Below are 22,508 nucleotides of genomic sequence, written 5' to 3' on the forward strand. Positions count from 1 at the left end.
AAAATAAAGTACTAGATAATGAAATTATTTATTACATGTCTAATAAATACAATGTAAAGTACTTCCTATAGTAAAAGAAATTCTAGTATGTCCATCCTTCTTGGTTCCTTTTGGTGAGATCACCACTTATTGTATTTCATCGTTAAGTCTTCGTATCTGTCACAGAAAGGTTAGTCATATCATCCCTAAAGTTTAATTAATTAGAGCAAATGGTCCATATTTAGGCATAAATATTTCTCAAATATGCACATAAATAATGATAGGTCATCACTTGGGGTCGGAAACCCACTTGGACATTTATGGTAAAGTCGACTAATGGACTTAATACACCAAGGGTATAAAGTCTCTTAGGTCATGAAATGATGTATGTTCCTTGTAAAGTGTGTTGGTTTAGCTCTACTCTAGGTAAACTAGGAGTGGATTTACTAGACACAAGGTTCCCGAGTGGACTACTCGAGTGAGAAGGCTACGCGGTCACACGAAAAAAGATCCGGACACCCCGCGCATATGCCAACTCTCCTAAATTTGGAGTTTTGAAAGAAATTTGCGGGTGCGCAAAACACACCTCGCGTGTACGTGTGATAGTGTAAATTTCCAAGAAGTGGAGAAATATGAACGGAATGACAGTTAAGAAAAGCAGTAACATATAAACATTTATAACAAACAAATAATTTATAGCATGTAAACATAATTTATATCATATGAAAATAATTCAAAGCAAACAAACAATCAGTTGCATGTAAAAACAGTTTACGACAAATAACGTAATTAAAGTAAGCACATAAAAGCCTAATTAAACAAAATTCGTTGTGGTTAGAACCTATTAAGTCCCCAGTGAAGTCGCCAAGCTGTTATACCCCATTTTAACCGGATCAAAATAGTGTACAACATTTTGGAGATTTCTAAAGTTAATTGACTAATTTAAGAAGTCGCCACCTAATTATTTAGGGTGAATTAGGGCACCTAAATTGATTAAAGTCATTGTCTAAAATTAACTTCATTTTAAGGTCCACTAAACATGAGAATCTAGATAAGGGTTCAACTAATCTAAAGGGAAGGAATGAGGCATCCTTTAAGATCCATTAAAAATGGTTAACCGACCGAACTTAATTAATTAGGCTAAGTATAAAAATAGAATATTAGCATAAGAGAGTGTTTGGATAAAAAATAGTTTAAAAGAAAAGGTATAAAATTTTATGTCTAAACTAGCTTACATGGACAAATTTAAGTTAAAATAAATCATTCCTTGTTTTGTCAAATCCATGGAAACAAAGTTATTGCCAATAAAACTTGAAAGTTAGAAATAAAAAACACTAAAGTAAAATCATTTTTTAACTCACAATCATAGATTTATAATTTCATTTTTAGAAAGTTTGAAACTAAAAGGCTTAGAGTATAGACTCATCATGACCATAATAAAAATAGTAATTTCAAATTATGAAAATAACATTATTAACCCAAGGTGTTTTAAAAAATATAGTAAATGTTGACAAAACTTGAGTACATTATTTTATTTTATTTTTTAAAAAGGACATCAAGTGATTATTAGAGTATTAAAGTGAAGTCTTAAAAAGGGTATCATATTATAAATGACTAAATAGCTACTGATATAGTTACGAATAAAATTCTTGTGTTAATCGCAAGTCCTAATGGATTAGCAAATAATTAAAATTTAGTTTTAAATCATACAAGCAAGCAAATGTAGATAGGTAAACCATCATAATGCATCAAAGTAGTGAAACATTTTGCCAACTTTCGACGACTCTTGAGTGACCACGAAAGAAAATATAACGGACAACTTTGCATTCTCAAAATTTTTCCTCCTCTGTTCAGATTTTTTAGGAGGGGGGCGAGAGAAACAAATGGCAAGGAATGGAGAATAAATGCCGGTCACAGGTCTAGCGACGAAATAGAGTCTTAAGCAGGACTCGTAGAACTCGTCAACTCCGGTATTCATGCAAACAAAGAAAACGGAAAAAAGAAGTAGTTAGTAAGGGTAAACAGATTCACGATAAGTTAGAACTTGTATTTGGAAGAAAAGAATATAATAAATCATAATCCAGGAATAACCAACAGAGCGGAACATGTGATTAAACATAGACCTCTTTAAATAAGAAAAACAAACCCAACAAGTCGATGTTATTGGCATAACACAAGCTTGTATTTTCAATACAAGAAATATAGTCTCAAATTCATGTTTTGGTGCAGATGGTCATATTTAAGGCCAAGTAATAATATTTCCTTACCCAACATTTATTCTTGTGGTTATCCTGCTTTTAACTTGGCATGATTATATTTAACGATGTAAACAAAAAAAAACTTTTATGAATCAATGCTATACATGAAATAAAACTGGCAACAAAATATTGCTACGACTAAACTTTACCATAACTTAAAACTAAACAAAATATGACTTATTACTTACTAGTACTCATATTCCGGTTAGCATAAGAAAACATACAGTAAATGATTCAGCTTGAAAGAAACACCATTTTTTATGAACTTTATTTATATCACTTCTAACAACAAAAACAGTGTATAAATCAGAATAGGTTCAGATTTTCACCTTTTGTGGAGCAGTGAACTTGGTCGTTGATCAAAGATCTAATCTCGTTCTTCCGACAAAATCGAGCAAAATAGAGAATAGAATAGAAAATATTCCGTAAGATGATATTGAAATATAAGAGAGGAGTGTTCTTGAGAATGCTTAAACTTGTTCCTGATTTCTTTTGCAAGAAAAAAAAAACTCCCCTTCAATGACTAAACAGAGGGAGTATTTATAGAGAGGGTTAAATCTCTGGGATCATTTGGGCGGGATTTCGAGTTGAAAAATATGTATTTTGAAATTTGAACGTTGTCTTTTGGTCAAGCTTCACGTGAATTGGTCAGAGCTGAGTGATAGAGATGGAGACAGTTCTGGAAAAGCACCCCTCTTGCACCAAAATGACGTATCAACTCTGGTTTTGCCCAAAAGAGTTTGAAGGTTCTGTCTCGAATGGGATAGCGTGAGAAAATGACTGAGCGGCTGATTTTTTTTAGGGGATTAGATTTAGGGATTTTGGCTGAAACGCATGGGCCTATTGGGCTGCGTTTCGGATAGCAAAAGGATTGGCTGAATTACAGAAATACTTTGGGCCTTTTCTTCTCTAAATTAATTCCTTTGAGCTTCTAACTAGTATAATATACATTATATAAAAAGTTTAGTAAGTAAAAAATCTTGAAATAAAGTAACGACAATCTATTTTAAAGAAGACGACAATAAAGTACTAATAGTAACATTGATAAGAAATATAATTTTGAAATAGTGAAAATGATACTAAAGATGATAATCATAAAAATAATAAAAGTTAAAGTAATATAGATAATTACGATAGCAATAGTGATAAATGGAAAATAATAGTGAATTAGAATGTATTCGACTTATTAGTAATTTAGAAGCTCAACGAAATAAATTAGAAGAAAGGTGGGACAAAAATTGGTGTCAACACTCATAATGAATTTTAACTAACGAATTCATCATTCTCAGGTAATTAGGAACTCAAGGATTTGGACTTCAAAAATCATTATCCTACACTAAAAGGTATGTCTACTATACTTATTTATGTAAGACCAAAACATTAAGACTTGTGCACTGGTACTCGTTCCCGCATTAAATACCTGTCAGAAGGATTTTTTTAAAAACCGCCAAAATAAAAATCAATCTGACTTCTCCATCAAATCAACATGTTCCTCTTCTCCAAAAAAACTCTTCCATTTCCCTGTAATCATTCTCAAACCTTTTTTATTTTTCACTTTCCACAGAAACCCATTTTCCTTCATTTGTCTCTTCCCTAAATTCATCAAACCCTATTTTCAAAATCATGGCATCTCCCTCAAATTTAAACCTTGCCCTTATTCCCTTTGAAAATCCAGAAAACCTCGTTGAATTACCTATTGTCATGTTCATTGACCCTTGCGGAATAACCCATCTCGCATATCCTCTTATGGAAGAAGCATCAATTCAGGGGGAAAGAAGAAACCCGAGTTTGGGGTCTGATTTAGGAGATGAAACGATAGCACGTAGTAAGGGGGAACAAATATTCTCAAAGGAACAAGCGCATTCTTCTTGTGACAATGACGATGATATTCCGTTGGTCAAACTAGTTTCTAAAAGACTTCATTCACGACTGCGTCAAAACTCTTGTCGACCCATTGTTATGATTCTTCCAGATGCTCATGAAAGTCTTATTTCTAACCCATCAGTGCAGGCTCCGGTTCGAGTGACTCAATCTGTACAACGTACTCGGGACGCAATGCTTCTTGCTAAGTCGACTAAGATTACTCGCCCGGTGCAAAGTAAGTTTGTTCTACCTTATAATCCTATAGAGATTGATGATGATGACATTGAACCAAAGAAGAGTAGAAAACGAAAAAGAAATACATCTAAACCGAAAGAGTCTGGTCCCAAAGAAATTGTTGAAATTGCCTCTGCTAGGGCATATAATCTTTTAGGAGAAGAACTGTGATTAGGGGTAGGGTAATTACTGGATTTGGGGGTAACGAGATGAGTGAATTACTGGCTCTTGTGCAAGCCCAAGGATGGACTGAACTACTTAGTCAAGGAACCCTTAGGCGTAGAATGGGTAGAGAGGAAACCAGGGAGTTCTACCTTAATGCGACAGGGTCTGATACGTCAATTTCAAGTACTGTTTGTGGTGTTTCGTTCACCCTCAATGCTGAGATTTTATCCTCTATACTCGGGGTACCAAATAATGGATGGGGTCACTACGTTAAGCGAAATTGGCCACCTCTGGAGGGTAACATCTCTGCTCTTGAAATATGTCGCCGATTCTCAAATTATCCTACACTAAATGAGTATACCAGAGTTGATAAAGGAGTTATGTTACCCTTGCATCGTTTGTTGTTTGATGTTGTGCATAAAATAGTACTACCTCGCATGCAAAAAAGGACGGAGGAAAATTATTTGGATCTTACTCTTATGGAGTTGCTGCTATCTAAGATCCAAATTAACTTACCTACCCTGATTCTCAGTCATATACATGGTCTATGTGTGTTTGATAAAAAAGAACGTGGACTGACGTATGGGTTCTGGCTTGGTATGGTGTTTGAACATTTTTGTGTTCCTGTTAGGGAGTGGAAGATTCAGACCATCAAGGATGTATTAGGGGTTGTGAATCATGAAACTATACCTGGTACAAAGAGAGGGGCAAATGCACATATGCAACGATTGAGAGCCTCATTGACTGCTAAGAATGAAGAAATTACTGCACTACAGGTTTCACACTCTGCTGTAATAGATAAGTTGCACATTGATTATGGTCTGAAGCATGATCGATTGGCTGAGAAAATTCAAGGCTTAAAGAGGAGCTTGCTCAGACTCAGGTTGCGTTGAATACTGAGAGATTATCTAATTCCGATCGTCTGAAGCACCTCTATGAACTACTAACCAAAGACTTATCTTCCTCGTCCTCTGCTATACCACCATCTGTCTAAATATCCTCTTAGTGTGCTATGTCTTGTGTTTTGGGTCCTCACTTTTTCAAGTCTTTAGTAGACATTTATATTTTTGTGGATAATGGCTTTTGTTTCTGATCTGTGATGTACCTAATGACTCAGTTTGGTGTGTTTGTTTTTATAGCTTCTTGTGATGTTACTGCTTGTGGCTTGGATATCTCTTTATTTTCATATTTTTTTGCCTAATGTCAAAAGGGGGGAGGAAAGCGTGCATATGGTGTTTACCTGTTCGATAGCGGAAAGAATTTGCCATAGTCAAAAAGGGGGAATTTGTTAAAGCCTCTAAGTTTTGAAGAATGACAAAGTGAATAGAACAGGTCGTGCATACGTGATACAAAAGTGCTTTGTCAAAAACGTATATCAGTAGGAATTCAAGGTTAAGGAAGTTTTCTTAATCAATAAGGAAAACTACTATGTGTAAGGTTTCTGTGAAAGAGGTCGAGTACAAATAGGAGTCCAAGTTGAGGTCAACAAGGCTTTGTAGCGGCAAAGACAAAGTTGAGTCGAATAGGGACTTACAGGAATTCTGATCTATAAATAAGGGGTTATTTTCTTCAAAAAAATTGCGCACTTACATTGAGAGTAATATCAAAACACGATCAAGAGTTGAGAGAGTTTTGATTTTTATTTTGGGGAGTGCTGCGAGTTGAGAGAAAAATTGTACGATTGTAGTCAAGAGTTTTGAATACAATCAAGTGTTTGTGAGTAAGTTTCGTTTGACAAGTTGAATTACTTGAAGAACGATAGAAGACTAAAACCTGGGGGGTTTTGTCTTGGGTAGTTAGGAATTAGAGTTTATAATTCCTTAGGTTACATAACTTTGTAATCGTTGTGTTATTTGAAGGTTTATAAATAATACAAAGTGCTGAGCAAGTTGTTATACGAAATTATTTATTGTTAAGCTTCAAACAAATAGGAACAAGTAGTCATTACGTGTTCCTGTATAGAATTCAAGAGGGTAGAATTACAACATATAGTACATCTAATAAATTATAAATTTGTTTGTATGGACATTAAAAGTAATAGTTCATATAGCAATGACATTAATTTATTTCTTTATCAAATAATTAAAGCTATATTTTGACTATGATTTCCGCTCAAATTATTATCATCTCTATGATATTGTCATTATATTCCAAGAGTGGGGAAATACATTTTATACTCTTCTGCTTGTTCTTTTACACCTTATTGTTAACAGAGATAATGAAAATAAAAATAAAAAATAATACAAAAATAATCGTTCATCAAAATAATAATCAGAAAATATGTAATTTTTTTATATTAATGTATAATATACATAAAATATATTTTTATATTATATTTAATTAGTGAATATAATTATTTTAATCGATCGATCAAATATGTAATTTGTTCGTGATAATATAAAGGACCATATTGTTGAAGTTGCTTAAACAAGACACTAGCTTGTGGACATTATATTCCTAGCCACTCCATTCCATTCTACTCAACCAACCTCACATCCCTATATGTCCCACTAACACATTATATTGTCCCACACACATATAATTACAGGTAATTTTTGTACTAACATATGAAATTGTGATAGAAATGCTTTATTCTTAATCAAAAAATTTAGATTTGAGTTCTAGATATGGAAAATTTATTTGGAGGGTCATCCTCAAATAGACATTGCAGTGCGTGATTCAAATTTAGTCGAAAATTTATAGAACTATAGATTAATCTTTTTACACAATTTCAATTTATACAACTTGATTAATTTCATTCTCAAATGTACGATTATATAGTCTTGAACTACAGTTGTCTTACTTTTCCTCCTCTCGTGTCTCTTTCATATGTGGCCATAATTTTGTTATACAACTTTTCTTATAGTGGTTGTTTTTGGTCTAATGCAATTTGTTTTGTTGCTATTTTTAAGATTTGATAATACTTTTTTAGTATTTTTGGTAAATAAATCTTTTTCCAACGCGCTGTTCCCTAAATTTAATAAGAAAATAAAATTTGTTAGCATCTATATCTAATGAAAACTTAAAAGTGTTCACTTTTTAAATACATTAAAAGATCAAAAATGTTCAATAATATATTTGAAAACCTATCAAAAGTCCCAAATATTTTCTTTAATTCTAAAATATCTATGTTATCCTTAATGAATATAGCTACATAAACATTTATGATTTATTTCAGATTAGAAATTTAATTCTTTCTTAAATTTCGTATTGAGTTAAATTATATCATATAAATTGGGACAGAGAGAGTTAAATTGTCATGCATGATTTAGTCAAACACACACCCTATATATAAACCCCACACTTTCACCAAAAACTCAATTCCTTTTACCACCAATAATGCACATGATCCCATAAAAATGATGGAACATCAAAAATCCTTAGAAGCCATAGTCATGGAAGTTCTTTCTACCTTAACCCCTCTTCAACTCACAAAATTCACCCACCACTTCTCCTCCCTCTACCACCACAACTGCCACCGTATTTTCTCTCTCCTCTCTTCTCCCACCCTCTTCTCCCTCACTCTCCACCACCTCAACTCCCTCTCCCTCCGCCGTAAATCCCTCCTCATCGCCCGCCACCTCTTGTCTAAATTCGCGATTTTAGCTTACTTCGTGGAGAAAAACACGATTCTACTACCATCACCATCAATCACTACCATGAGTCTTCGGGATGTGGATGCGGTTTTGATGCTCTTACTACTATGTGAATTGCGCCAACATGAGCCTGGGGCGTTGCACAACGCCCCACTATCGTGTTGGCGCAATATTCTTCGTGACTATATGGCTAAGGACATGTTGAAACTATCCGGTATTGAAAGTTGTTGTAGTGAAGTGATAATTAAGTTCATTGAGCTAGTGGCTAAGTGCAAGAATTTTGTTAATGTCATGGCTAGCGATGGTGGTGACCAGGGGCGGAGCTATGGGTAAAAACATTCTCTCCCCCATCAATATATATATACGTTCATCGTCTGAATTTATATGATGTTGTTTGACTAAACATAAAAAAAAATTAAAAAATTGGCCTAAAACAACTCATAGATCAATATTTCTGTGGTTACAAATCATCGATGAAATTAACATTTTAAAGTTAAATTGTTACAGAACGTAAATATATGTTATTCTTTTTAATGTTGACTGAGAAGAAAAATATGTCATATAAATTAAGATTGAGAAAAAAATATTATAAATACGAAGGTTTTAGGTTATATGATCTTAACAATTTAAAAGATACATATACAATTAAGTTTATAAAATAAACTAGTAATTGCTAATTAATCTAGTATTAATAGCAACTAACATATATATCATTATCACACGTAAAATGTTGTACTCCTTGACATAGTTAAAAAGAATCTTTGAGTAACACAACATGTTCAAAATCCTAATATTTTTTCATTTTCTTGTTAGAATTTCTAACTCCGTCACTGGTAATGATGATGAACGTAAAGACAAGAAGATGTTAGCGGCATCCGTGGCGGTGGTGGTGTCGTTGCCGTCATCTAACGGTGGTGGAGATGATCAATGTGTGATATGTAAAGAAGACATGAAATTAGGGAGAGATGTTTGTAAATTACCATGTGATCATTTTTACCATTGGAAATGTATATTGCCTTGGTTGAAGAAGACAAACACTTGTCCATGTTGTCGGTTTCAGTTACCGTCAGATGATGTTTTTGCTGAGATCCAACGGTTGTGGGATGTTCTGGCTAAGATTAGTGGTGGTGCCACGTAGTTAATTAATTGCAGCCAGAAAATTAAATTAGTGGATTAAATTGTAGTAGCTATCTTTTTCAGCTTATCAATAATCCAAAAAAATATCTGTACAAAATTTATTGTTACAAGTGGAGTACTCTTTTTTCCACTTAGAACACGTGGCAAATGCATAGATATACATGTTTTGTCTTAGTCAATCATGAGTTGTGGACTTAGACGGAAAGCACGACACGAATCGCAAGCGCGTAAGCATAGGTTTTTTGTTTCAGCCTTCTTTAGCCACTTTCGAATCTATCGTATTCAGAAAAGCTTGTTTCGTGCCGAAACATTTAGCAATGTCAGCAGATTGGTGAGGGCTGGGTGTCTGAGGATAGGTTAAGGCAGAGCCTACTGGACTTAAAATACCATGAGCAGCAGGATGTTGAGGTCCGAATTAGGCTCACTCTTTGATTATAAAGATCTTGTAGTAACGGATTTCGATGAAAAATTATATTGTATATATAAAGTAAAAATTATATTTTATAATAAATATATATAATATATGCTGAAGTTTATCATTATATGTGAATTTGGGAGTTTAATTGGTTTAAATGCGAATAGTTAGGATTAATCTGGATTTAGTAGGAATTTAACTGTGGATTATTAGTCCATTAAGGATATAAATGCCTCCGCTTTTATTACGACGAGGATTTAAATTTGTGCAAATTCTTAACGGAAGGGAAAAAATGTTCATTGTTGGATAGTAAAAAAGGCAATTTTAATCTTTTTTCAGTTTAAAACTATAGACTATTAATTAATAAAACATCAGAGATTGAACTTATAGAATTTATTCTAATTGCGTCTCTAAGAGCACATCAATGGATTATCTTATAGATTCAAACGAATTCTAAAGCTTTTTGATGAATAGATTTTATATTTTATATTTAAAAAATTATTACATATATATAAATATACTGCGAATCCAATTACTAATAACGTTGAATATTAGTTGAAAACGAATAAATATAATGGATTAACATGGAAAATGTGTAATATATTAATAGAGGTAAAGCAATGGGAATCACTCGTTCTTGATAACGTACTTCGTTGATTCTTTTGTTTTGTGGCTGAGCATATGTGTTTAGATATACGCTAGATATTCATTTTAATCTGTGTAATGATATTTAATTAAACATAATTTTTAGTGGATATAAATCGTCTAGAATAGGTATACTAGTGATTACTATATGTGTATTAATATTAATTTAATTTAGGTTATTATAAGATTCACATCAAATATCATATATGCAATTTTATATCGTCAATCGAAAATTTAGATGCTAGATCAATAGTTATATTTTACTAGTAGGAATTTCTTGCGTATGATTTTTCCTTATGAACTTTTTCTTTAGTAAATTTTATATGGTGAAATTTTCAAAGCAGATAAGTTAAGTTTGTATGATTGATGTCTTATGTTTATAGGAGAAAATACAACTGTCTATCACTTTTTATAATTTTTCAATCGCAATATAATGTTCAACTTTCTCGTATCCATAATCTTATAAATCTTTGTAAAAGGCAAAGGTTCATATGAACTTGTTTTTTTTATAAAGTAGAAATTTCTTTTTGGGTCAAGATGTATATATAAGAATATGTATATATCATATATGTTTATCTAACCATATTTAAGGTTTTTATTGATTCCGCTTAATATTAGTGATATGAAGATTGAGCTTACTTCATCTTAATAAAAGATGGGGTGGCAATAACTCAAGTTATCAGACAAACACACATAGTACACTTTTTTTTAATGTTTATTTGGTACATGGAACTATTTTAAATTTCTAAGGATTTAAAGTTGCAACTCTCAAGTGCAACTTTAGGGGAGTAATACACGAGTTTGTATTACTTTAATTTGACATGAATTTGAACTTGTGATATTTTTTTTATTTGCACTTGTTTAATGAAATTCATTTACATTAAATATGTTATTTATATGTATTATTACAAAAGCTTGGTGTATATTAAAAATCTATGATTTATTTATTTTTTAAGAAAAAATAACAATTTGTGGCGGCGGTCATAAGCCGATCCACACATTAGATTATGTAAATATTGATGATATCATATCATTGTAATTTTAAGCCCATGCAAATTACTTATTTGGAAACATTGAAATCATATTAGGGAGGTCATAATGATCATATATTAACTTTAAAAACCTCGATTAATTAAGAAATAATCTTGTATGTGGCCGTGACGGTTATTATGGAGGTTTTCTTAAATTGTCACGCAGTTCCTACTTTTTTGCTTTTCAATTTGTCCATTTTCATCATAACCATTGTACTTATAAAGATTGTCATCGATAACTCAATATGAAATTCAAGCACGAAATTTAAATCAACGTCAAGCGCTTGAGACACCTTCAATAGAGACAAGTGTAGAGTGTAATAGCAATGTCACTCAAATTGCTAGTGAACCCATAAAACGACTCATTTGATAAAAGAACTTCATGAGGCAGGACATTTAATAGAAATCGTGTTATAGTTATATATCAATTCCTTATTTGGATTTTTGACAGAGATTGTGAGGTTCAAGTGAAGTGAGAAGCATCATGTGTCGTTATACCTCTATATCAATAGGAATATTCGACGAGCTTGTTTGAATTGTCTTAAAAATTGATCAAATCTATAAATCAATATGAAAAAACAATGTATACAAATACAAATAATAGTAATAAAGATGAATACAATTATAAGAGTGCTGAAAATAAAGTGTAAAGGTCATGTTTGCACTATAGGATGAAAGTAATTACATTAATATTTATAATTTTTAGTATACCATAAATTTTATTTTTTTTCTCATTTCCTCCTAAATATTACTTACTCTGTCCCTTTTTATATGTCATCCATTTCTATAAATAGTTGGTTCATAATATTTGTCATTTCATAAAAGCAATGCATAAATTACCACATTATTCCTTTTTTACTCTTGTGAGTTATTAGTCTTGAAAATATACATTTGGCTAACTTAGAAAAGCTAAGTAAATGATTCATGTTCATTGGTTAAATTAATTAATCAAAATAAATCAACTCATATTCATTGATTGAAAACTTGAGTTCCAAAAAAATTAAATAAGGGTAGAAGGGTAGAGTTACATCATTTCTTGATGCAAGTGCAAAGTAAAAATGTGACATACTTCCTCCATTCCATATTAATTGAATTTTTGAGGTATTTTCCATTTTTCAAATTTACTAAATTGTTCAATTTTCAAGACTATTTTTAGAGTGTTCTTCCAATTTTACCCTTCATTTGGATTTTCAATGTGATGACTTCAATAAATTTGACAATAATTAATAAGTGTAAAAATGGAAAACTATGTTCAATTTATGTCTTAATCTACTTTTCTTAAAGGATGTGAAACACCTCAAAAATTCAATTAATATGGAATTGAGGGAGTATAAAAAGGGACAGAGTGAGTATTACTTACTCCCTTTATCCCTAATTACTTGTCCATTTTTCCTTTTTTGGTTGTTTCTAATTACTTGTCCATTTTGACAAATCAATAAATTACAAAAAAAATTACCTATTATATCCTCAATTAATTACTTTAAAAAAGATAGAACTTCTTGAAAATCTTAAATTTTTAATTCATCCACTTCATAATTAATAGGGATAAAATGGTAATCTCATGACTATATCATTAATTATTTTATTAATAGGTATGTCAATTCAAAAGTTGACAAGTAATTAGGGACATAGGAAATAATAAATATCACGTAATTTGAGGGGGAGAGAGCAAGTATTTATGTAGAGTTGAGAAATAATTTTAAAGTAGTTAGTACAGCAGTAATACTTCAACGTTGGTAGGGACAGATTGTGGCGTTCTTTTCTTATCAATAAAAAAATGTCATTCAATTATATCAAATCAATATATACATTTATTATATGTATTTGCATGAAAAATTTTAGTACTTAATTACAATAGTATATTTAATGGAGATTTACAATTTGGGTCTAAAGATATGATATAGTGTATGCAGATTTTATCATTTTCTTATAAAGATAGAAAAGTTATTTTCGAAAGATTTTCGATTCAAACGTAGTAAATTCAAGTACAAAGAATCAAAAAACATAGCAACCATTAGTTAAGGGAAGCAAGAAGAACATATAGTGTGATAATCGGAACATAATAAACAAAAGATGGTGATAAATATCAAAAGCAAGAATTACGTTAATACAACTAGTACAAAGACAAATACCAACAAGCTTAAAATCCTTGAAAAATAAAATGATATTCCACAACCTACTAATCTTGTACCCTAATACGTAATTATAATTTAATAATTTTACATACTTCATTGAATTATTCAATTAAAATAAATTAAATTAATTTGATATAAACACCTAATACGATTTCGGGGAAATAAAAGGATATAATCAAGGGAAAATTATATGAAATAACAAACTATTAATTCAAATTAAATGTTATAGCCATAGTTTATTTTAATTGTAATTCGCAGCAAACATCCCATTTTTTTGCCATTTGATTCGGTATACAATTAGTCATTTTCGGTATACAATTAGCCATTTTATACATTTCGGTATAAAATGTGTTGTATTTGTATAAATCGAGAGAAAAGTGTATATACAAATATAAATACATATATTTTCGTCCTATACACTTATAATTATACAAATACATATTTTTTTTATACAAATTACAATGTATAAATGAATTTATACAAAATCGAACAATTTGTATAAAAGTGGATATTTTTAGCGAATTATACAAATTAAAAGCTCCATAGCAAATATAAAATTTGTTATATAGCACAATTAAGCAAACTATAATTATAACATACAAATATAATTTTTATGTTTGTTATATTAAGATTTGTTTAATAATCAACACGAGCAATGAGTGAAGCGAAGAGACAACAGTGCGGTTTGGGCGGTTGAACTACGGACAAATGCTGCGAATATCACGTGACTATAGTCTAGCCACAACCTCTTTGATTTCAAAATTTCAAATATATTTTTATTAATTATTACTAGTATATTTTAATTACAATGATCAATTATTTCAACTTTAGATTTGAAAAATAGAATCTAAAGTTTGAAAAAGAGGACGAGTTTTAATTATTTTTTAAAGTTTTAACTTATAAAGTCTAAACATGAGTTTAACTTACAAATACTACAATTCTTCAACTACATCCACAGATTATGAAACAATTTGAAACTTCACATATCGCATTAGTGAGAACTTAAACTGGACACTACACACGGTTCATTTTCAAATAAATCGATCGGCAGAGACGAAGTCAGAATTTAAAGTTTATGAATTCAGAATTCTAATCTATTTGAATTACTGGGTTCTAAATTAAAAATTTATACATATTCAACAGATTTCTTATGAGAAGTATAAAATTTTGACAATAGTTATTGAGATCGATCGAGTTCTATACAAGCTCTGCCCCTGTATATGAGGTGAGGAGATTGTTACATGTGTGAACGTCCTATATTAATCGCTAGAAAGGAAAAAAAGTTATATATTAAATGTAATAATACCTTTCAACGCTATAGTAGGAAAACTTCCGTATCATATCATATCATATTAAGAATATTTTGTCCCGACTTTAACACAACAATATGCACTTACCGGCCCAGTCATGGAAAAAAATTAGATGGTTAGAAATTTCTACAATTTTTTTTATTCATTTGAATCATGTAAATTGTTATGTTACTTAATATAAATTGTATTAATGAGAAGTTAAAGTGGGACAGGTGCAACTTTGAAGTGAAGTAACAGAAAAGGTCATTTATAGTGAGTGGGGGCGACACTCTACAGTTGTGTATTTAAAATTAATTCAAATTCTTCCTACCTACTTTATTATCCTCATATAAATAAAAGATTTTTGCAAAATCTACACTCCTAAAGTACCTAACAATAAAAACAAAATTTTAAAAAATAAATAAAATTGAGGTGTGAGTCCCCTTATTAAAAGGGAATCAACACTATAGAGAATTTACTTTCTTGATGTAAGAGCCAAATAGAAGAGATAGAAGAAAATGCAAATCAATAACAGGTTCAACGGAGCTCAGTAGCTTTATTACATTATGTAATTATTTGTTATAAATTTATTTAATATGTATAAATTATTGATTTTGAATCTACCAACTCAGATGAGGTGGTATTTTGAACTCTTAAAGTTTAAATCTTGAATTCGACTCTGATAACTACCCACCCCTGTTTTTTAGTGTGGTTTGTCTAAATTTGCTTACATATTCTGTTTTCTTTCTTTTTTTTCCTTTTTTCAGTGAGAAGAAAATGGAAAAAGAAGATGGTTTGAGGACAGTGGAGTGTCTAAGAGGAAGATTAATTGCAGAAAGAGCTGCTTCAAAAAAAGCAAAAGAAGATGCAGAGTTTATGGGAAACAAGGTTTTTTTTTAAATTTTATTCATCTCTTTTTTTTCTTAGTGAAAAAATGCTAGGAGTGGACATTTTGTCTAATTCTACTGTATTCTCATGATTAGATTTGTTTGATTATAAGTTACATTGTTCGGATTCTTTAAAAATATTGCCTCATTCATGTCTGATTTTTTGAAAATGCATAGCTTTCGAAGGATCTGATATATCTACATTGTGCATCACCTCATATAACTTGCTTTCGAACTAGCCAACAAGCAAAACGAGTTCTGTTCTCATTCACGGATAACTAGTTTTTTTTTTAATAGAAAGAGAATAAGGGGGTGGGGTGGGGGTGTCTAAGGCTTTGACAGAGGGTGTATTGATGATCGGTAAGCCCTATTCACTCCTCTTTTGTTTTAAGCTGTCGACAGTAATGTTCTTATATTTCGATATAACATTCCTTCTCGGAATTGCAGGACAGATACATGTTACAGATGATAAATCAATTTCTTTTATATACTGTTACTTTATCTTTATCCGCCTATAATGATATTAGTAAAGTACTTTTTTAAGAGTCCGAGCAACATAATTGTTTTTTTTTTCATTTTGAAATTTACAGCTGATTGAACTGGAGAAAAAGTTGAAAGAAGAGAGCAAATCAAGAAACAAAGCTGAGAAAAAGCTCAAATATTTTATAAAAAAGCTTGAATCCATGAACGTATGTTATATTTCAGATGAATCAGAGCAATCAAGTTTGTTTGATAAAAGTGAAAATTCATCTGTTACATCTACTACAACTACTAGTAACAGCAGCAAAATAATCTCTGAACAAAACTCCCAATTTAAAGACTCTATGATCAGTGATTTTCAAGATTCTCAAGAGCTCATATCCCAAGAAAACTCAATCAACTTTGACAAAAATAGCAAAGATGATGATGACAACAATTCTAAGGAGCTGGAATTCTCAAATTCAGATGCTAATAGGTATTTTCACTGATCCTAATTACTTGTCCACTTTTTTTTTTAAGTTGTTCTTAATTACTTATTCATTTTGACAAATCAAGAAAGGACAAGAAAATTTTACCCATTGTACCCTCAATTAATTACTTTAAAAAAGCTCAAAACTTTTTAAAATCTTAAGTTTTTAATTCATTCATTTCATAATTAATAGAGGTAAAATGGTAAAACTCACTATGTCAATAATTATTTTCTTTAATAGGTGTGTCAATTCAAAAGTGGGCAAGTAATTAGGGACAGTGAAAGTATGTAAAATGTCTAAACTCGACGTTGAAAATCTTATGGGGAAATCTTAGTAGTTCAGTTGGTTGGCTATTTGAACTCCCATTTTATTGGCGAGGGTTTGATTCTCCACGTTATAATCTTCTTTCCCTACCCTAATTTTGAAAAAAAAATAAAAAAATCTTGAAAAAAGAAATAATGATTTATATGCTCAAAAGGTTTACATATGTCTACTAACGAACGTCCATTTTTCTAAATATGAAAATATGTTACTTGAATAGTAGAAGGGTAAAATTACTCCAAATCAAAGAGTAAAGGAGTAAAATTGACCCAAATGAGAGGGAAAAATAATTGAGTACACTTTTTCATTGTCATGTTGGACGTCAATTCGCCTCACAGTGGAAAGGGGTATATTTTGGACCTCAGACTTAACATCTATAGCCCTTTTGTTCAAATAGTATAACAGAAGGTAAATTTAAACCTTTTCGAATAGTAAAGAGGCAAATTTATTTATTTTCCCTTAGATTCTTTTATTTGATCTAACATTTTTATCTATTGTTCTAGCTCAAAATCAGTAGTCCAAGAGGAAGGGAAATTAAGTGAAGAAGATGAAAGGGATTTTCAAGAAGACAATGTCAATAACTCTTTGGCATTAGTTCCTATAGATTTGCCAAAGCCAAAATCAATTGATCCAATTGTTCTTGATGCTACTGTTAGAGAAGTTCTTGATGCACTAAGGCATGCTAAAGAGAAACTCCAGACACAAATGGAGAGAGGACGTGGTACGATTAAAGTTGGCTAACTTAGATATATAACAAATCTTGTTCGTCTTAATTTGGAGTACCATGAGGCTAATCAATATTAATTGAACGTGATCTTATTATATGTATATATTTTAATTTTTCTTTTTTTGCACCATTTATATGTTGATAATGTCATACTATATTTAAGCAAACTGTGGTTGATGTTATGTGATATTCTTGTAATAAAGGACATTATTTGGTGATCAAAGATATTTATTGAAGTATAATTTGTCATATATTTGATTGGTAAGTAAAAAATATTTATCAAAAAACATATTGCATATATTAAATAATAATAATAATAATACCAAATCGGGTACAAGTTTTAACAAAAAAAGTTCAGTACTATTAAATATTTATAATAACACACTTAAAATTAAAAGTTATGATAGTTGATTGGAAAATGGCTTCCTTATGAGAAACATTTTCTTCAAAAATGACATTGTGACACCAACCATCTTGCTTTCACGTATGGACGTAAAAAAATAAAATAGCGAGAGCAATTCAATAAAATTGATGACCTAAAGCTAAAATCTTTTTGTTCCTAATTAATAAATAAAGTCTCGTATAGTATTTTTATTTGAAAATTCTTCTTCTTCTTAGATACACTTTTTTTCTTCTTATAATTCTTTTTCAATTAAAGACAACTATTAACATAATTTATAAGTAAAATATCAATACGCGTGCTAATACAATTTCTCTTAGATCCTTTAATTTCGTAAATACGCGTAAATCGTTAATATCGGAGTGACAATAGAAAAAAGCTTGATGAAAAAAAAAAACTAAAAATATAATTTTAGCCTTATGATTAAAGACCTAGAGAGAACCCTAACCGCAATCACAACCATTATAACAATAACTTAAATTGTTCAAAAATATAACAACCAAGAAGCATAGAGACACTCAAATAGAGATAATTACGGAGGTTCACCATGTATTATATATACCCACAAAATAAAAATAAAAAAGATTGTGGCAAACAATTTGAGATCTCATTTAACATCAAAACCCAAAAAAGATCATTTGGTAAAGAACTTCCAAAATCCCAAATTTGTTTTTTTTGTTTCCCATTCCCTCTTTTGATCCAATAAATTAGACAAACTCTGTCACATCTTTTTTATGGGTTTTTACAGCTAAGGCTGTTGTTGAAAATTGACACATTCATATAAGGACCACAAAGATTGACCATATACTATATTCTTTGAACTCACATAAAACCTTTTTCTTCAATTTTGCCCATACACATTTGGTTTATTTCATTTCTTTGGAATTTTGTTACATATTCATGATCTATAGGCCTTGTAGTGCTTGTCAATCATTCAGAGTTGGAGTCAGCTATATGAATCCTCGAGAAATTTTGTAACTTGTTGAATGAAAATATTCCAAATTGCTAGTTATTATTTGGAGAAATCGCGTATTCATATATAGATAGTACTAATTGCAAGTGAAAAAAAACATGGTTATGTTGTGTTGGAGGCCTTCTGTTAAACGGGATGGTAGTCGTAGAGGTGGAGATCCAAATGGTAGGTTTAAAGGATTAATGTGGTATAAGGATTTAGGAGTTCATGCAAATGGAGAATTTTCAATGGCAGTTATACAAGCGAATAATTTGATGGAAGATCAAAGTCAGCTGGAATCAGGGCCATTGAGTTCTGTGAAATTAGGTCCTCAGGGAACATTTGTTGGTGTCTATGATGGACATGGAGGACCTGAGACTTCGCGGTTTATAAACAATGCTATGTTCTCCAATCTCAAGAGTACGTATGTGTAATGTTTTTAATTCGATTGCATGATGTTTCATTGATTTTGTCACGAACCTTATATGTCGAATCCAACAACAGCATATCCAATGTAACCCCATGAGTGATTATCTGGAAGAGTAGAGTGTACGCAGACCTTACCCCTATCTTATATGTCTAAATCTTGAATCCGCCTCTCAATGTATTATTATCCAAAGTTGTTTGTGTTTGAAATCTGAGCTCATCTTTGTAATCTTATTCTCATTTTCAGAATTTGCATCAGAGCATCAAGAAATTTCTGCTGATGCCATAAGAAAATCTTTCTTGAAAACTGAAGAGGAGTTTTTGTCACTTGTAAAGAGACAATGGCAAGAGAAGCCACAAATTGCAACAGTAGGATCATGTTGCTTGGCCGGCGTAATATGTAGTGGACTTCTATATACCGCGAATGTTGGAGATTCGCGTGCAGTACTAGGCAGAGTAGATAAAGCTGCAAAGAGTGTAGCAGCTATTCAATTGTCAACAGAGCATAATGCTAGTATTGAATCCGTGAGAGATGAGCTTAGGTCATTGCATCCTCAGGATTCACAGATTGTGGTACTCAAACACAACGTTTGGCGTGTGAAAGGTATTATACAGGTATGTGTTGATAAATATAGTCTCAATTCTTTGGTTGTCTGTTGTTAATAACAGAAGCTCTTATTTTCGTGTTTCTCATTCCTTACCTTAGAAGTACTCTTTCTCCATCTGCCTGATCAATGATTCTGTATGCAACATATAAATGTATTTCTGCATCAATTTATCGACAACTCTCATCAAGAACGCAGGCAATGTCAGGTCGATCATATGTTTATATTGGCAACAAGAGGATACCTAATGCCCCGAGCCAAATGGAATTAAAATACATCTAAGAATTGTTGATGTAATTGATCTTCAAAGGCATTTGATTGATAGTGATGTTCCTAATATATCGTGTTGATATAGGTTTCAAGGTCCATTGGTGATGCATATCTTAAGAAGTCAGAGTTCAACCAGGCACCATTATTGGCAAGATTTAGGTTGCCAGAGCCCTTCTCAGAACCAATCCTCAGCGCGGAGCCATCAATATCAGTTCACAAACTCAGTTCCAAGGATCAATTCGTTATATTTGCTTCGGATGGTCTATGGGACCATCTTAGCAACCAGGAGGCTGTTGACATTGTTCACAGTCATCCTAGAAATGTAAGCTTTCAATAATCTCTATTTTTACCTATGTTGCTCGGACTATCCAAAATGCTGCTGAATTAGTGTTGGATCCTCCAAAACTGCGCTACTTTTGGAGGATCCACCACGCACCTGACAACATTTTTGAAGAGTCTGAGCAACATAAATTTCTACATCGAGGATCATTACTGAATGCACAGCTTCTGAATCAGATTGTTAACCTATACTCCTCTTTACTCTTAGCAGGGAATTGCTAGAGAACTTATCAAAGCTGCTCTACATATAGCAGCAAAGAAAAGAGAAATGCGATATTCGGACCTAAAAAAGATCGATAGAGGAGTAAGAAGGCATTTCCATGATGATATAACAGTTGTAGTTGTGTTTATTGATCCATATTCTATGAATAGAAGTTCTTCTCGCAGTTCGATTCTCTCCATTAGAGGAGGCACTCCCTCCTCTCCAAAAATGTAGTTCCAAATGACACTTCATGAGTTAATCCACTTGCCAGAGGCGGAGCCAGAATTTGAAGTTTATGAGTTATGAATTTGCCTCCGGATTTGTAGCTCGTTTTAGTTACAGAGTTCGATTTTCTAATACAAATAAAGGGTCTAAGTAAAAACGTGGATTCATCTGAACTCGTAACTAATAGCAACAAAAGAAGATGGCAGAGCTTCTCTTTGTGAGAACTCAATATCTTAGTCTTCTTTCATTTCCTTGTAGTTTTAGAATTGAAGTGTGTTGTTCCCTTCATTGTTTTTTGAATTGATGGTTACTTCCTGAGTACTCATGTCATATCGCCAAAATAGATAGAAGTGTTATTTAATTTGACTTTAATTCGTATTTATGTTTTACCTTTAGATATATACAAGTAGACACTTAAACTTGTATAAAATTGAACAAGTAAACACATGCATCCTAACTAGCGTCTGACATAGCCAATTTGCGTCCTACGTGACATTCTATATGTATTATGTCACATAAGACATGTGTCTCCACTTGTTAAATTTTATATTAGTTTAAGTGTCTACTTATACACATCAAAGTCGAAGGAATAAATACTAGGCATAATTTATTAACATGACCCTTAACTTGCCTTCAGCGGACAACTATGTCCTCCAACTTATAGCGTACACAATTAAGCACTTAAATATGTATAAAATTGAATAAGTAGGCACACGTGTCCTACATGACATACTACACGTAGGATGCCAAGTAGGACACAAAACTGTCATGTAGGGTACTATTTAGGACGACTATGTCTATTTGTTCAATTTTGTACAAGTTTAAGTGTCTACTTGTAGACACCCAAAGTTAAAAGTCATAGTTATCAGCTAACGCCAACTAAGGTCATGTTTATGTATTACGTCTAAACTAGTATCCGTGCCCGCACGTTGCGCGGATAATATAAAGAATTATTAATCATATCATATATATAGCAATATGACTTATTTCAATATATATCGTTTCTCATTATTTTTTTAATCAAAACTTATTTTTTGTCATCTATTTCTTAAACACACAATATAATTAAATCTCCATGAAATTGAAGAACGAATCACATGATCTTGTACAATATACTTTGCTTTTATTTATTACTACATTATTAACTATATATATTAAATCTGTTATTTAAAAAATAAAAAGTACGATTCTCTTATAATTTTTTTAATTTTCTTTGTTAAAAAATATTTTTTGCTTTCTTTACATTACATTTACATCACCCTATTTTAAAAAAATAATTATGTACTTTTTAAAAATAAAATAGATTTCAATCAATAAAGATACGACGTATTCCAATTATGATAAAAATAAGTGTCTAAAATAACATAAATGTTAGTCACATGTATAATCAGTTAAATATTAAATATAATAAAAAAATAAAAAGAGTTATATTAAATGTGGTAACAGAAATTTTTTTC

At 31.3% G+C, this 22,508-nt stretch overlaps 3 protein-coding genes across 4 annotated transcripts; all 3 read left to right on the forward strand.

The window, feature by feature from the left end:
- The first annotated feature begins 7,799 nt into the window (after positions 1-7,799).
- LOC102602984 (E3 ubiquitin-protein ligase SGR9, amyloplastic-like) lies at positions 7,800-9,690 on the forward strand. Its single transcript, XM_006339229.2, has 2 exons — positions 7,800-8,424; positions 8,909-9,690. The coding sequence occupies exons 1-2, from the start codon at positions 7,859-7,861 to the stop codon at positions 9,231-9,233; spliced, it is 891 nt and encodes a 296-aa protein (XP_006339291.1). The 5' UTR covers positions 7,800-7,858; the 3' UTR covers positions 9,234-9,690.
- A 5,439-nt stretch (positions 9,691-15,129) lies between these two features.
- LOC102603321 (type-2 histone deacetylase 2) lies at positions 15,130-17,848 on the forward strand. 2 transcript variants are annotated; one of them, XM_015309534.1, is made up of 4 exons: positions 15,130-15,315; positions 15,515-15,635; positions 16,225-16,589; positions 17,409-17,848. In XM_015309534.1, the coding sequence occupies exons 2-4, from the start codon at positions 15,525-15,527 to the stop codon at positions 17,644-17,646; spliced, it is 714 nt and encodes a 237-aa protein (XP_015165020.1). In that variant the 5' UTR covers positions 15,130-15,315; positions 15,515-15,524; the 3' UTR covers positions 17,647-17,848. The 2 variants fall into 2 exon arrangements, with proteins under 2 accessions (XP_015165020.1, XP_015165016.1); XM_015309530.1 differs by having other exon boundaries at positions 15,130-15,282.
- Positions 17,849-18,983: 1,135 nt separating this feature from the next.
- On the forward strand, positions 18,984-21,060 carry LOC102603660 (probable protein phosphatase 2C 38). The gene is made up of 4 exons (XM_006339231.2): positions 18,984-19,404; positions 19,658-20,025; positions 20,371-20,607; positions 20,836-21,060. Exons 1-4 carry the CDS (start codon positions 19,104-19,106, stop codon positions 21,058-21,060), a joined length of 1,131 nt encoding a protein of 376 aa, XP_006339293.1. The 5' UTR covers positions 18,984-19,103.
- The last annotated feature ends 1,448 nt before the right edge of the window (positions 21,061-22,508 follow it).

This window comes from Solanum tuberosum, unplaced genomic scaffold (genome assembly GCF_000226075.1).
Source record: "Solanum tuberosum cultivar DM 1-3 516 R44 unplaced genomic scaffold, SolTub_3.0 scf00008, whole genome shotgun sequence".
Lineage (NCBI taxonomy): Eukaryota > Viridiplantae > Streptophyta > Magnoliopsida > Solanales > Solanaceae > Solanum > Solanum tuberosum.

What these genes read in the sequence shown, in the direction of transcription:
- LOC102602984 (XM_006339229.2), top strand. Translation starts at nt 7,859, where the DNA reads ATGATGGAACATCAAAAATCCTTAGAAGCCATAGTCATGGAAGTTCTT. An exon ending in GACCAGGGGCGGAGCTATGG is followed by an intron (nt 8,425 to 8,908) that starts GTAAAAACATTC and finishes TTTTCTTGTTAG; the next exon opens with AATTTCTAACTCCGTCACTG.
- LOC102603321 (XM_015309530.1), top strand. An exon ending in CAGAGTTTATGGGAAACAAG is followed by an intron (nt 15,636 to 16,224) that starts GTTTTTTTTTAA and finishes TGAAATTTACAG; the next exon opens with CTGATTGAACTGGAGAAAAA. An exon ending in TCAAATTCAGATGCTAATAG is followed by an intron (nt 16,590 to 17,408) that starts GTATTTTCACTG and finishes CTATTGTTCTAG; the next exon opens with CTCAAAATCAGTAGTCCAAG.
- LOC102603660 (XM_006339231.2), top strand. Translation starts at nt 19,104, where the DNA reads ATGGTTATGTTGTGTTGGAGGCCTTCTGTTAAACGGGATGGTAGTCGT. An exon ending in TATGTTCTCCAATCTCAAGA is followed by an intron (nt 19,405 to 19,657) that starts GTACGTATGTGT and finishes TCTCATTTTCAG; the next exon opens with AATTTGCATCAGAGCATCAA. An exon ending in GTGTGAAAGGTATTATACAG is followed by an intron (nt 20,026 to 20,370) that starts GTATGTGTTGAT and finishes GTGTTGATATAG; the next exon opens with GTTTCAAGGTCCATTGGTGA.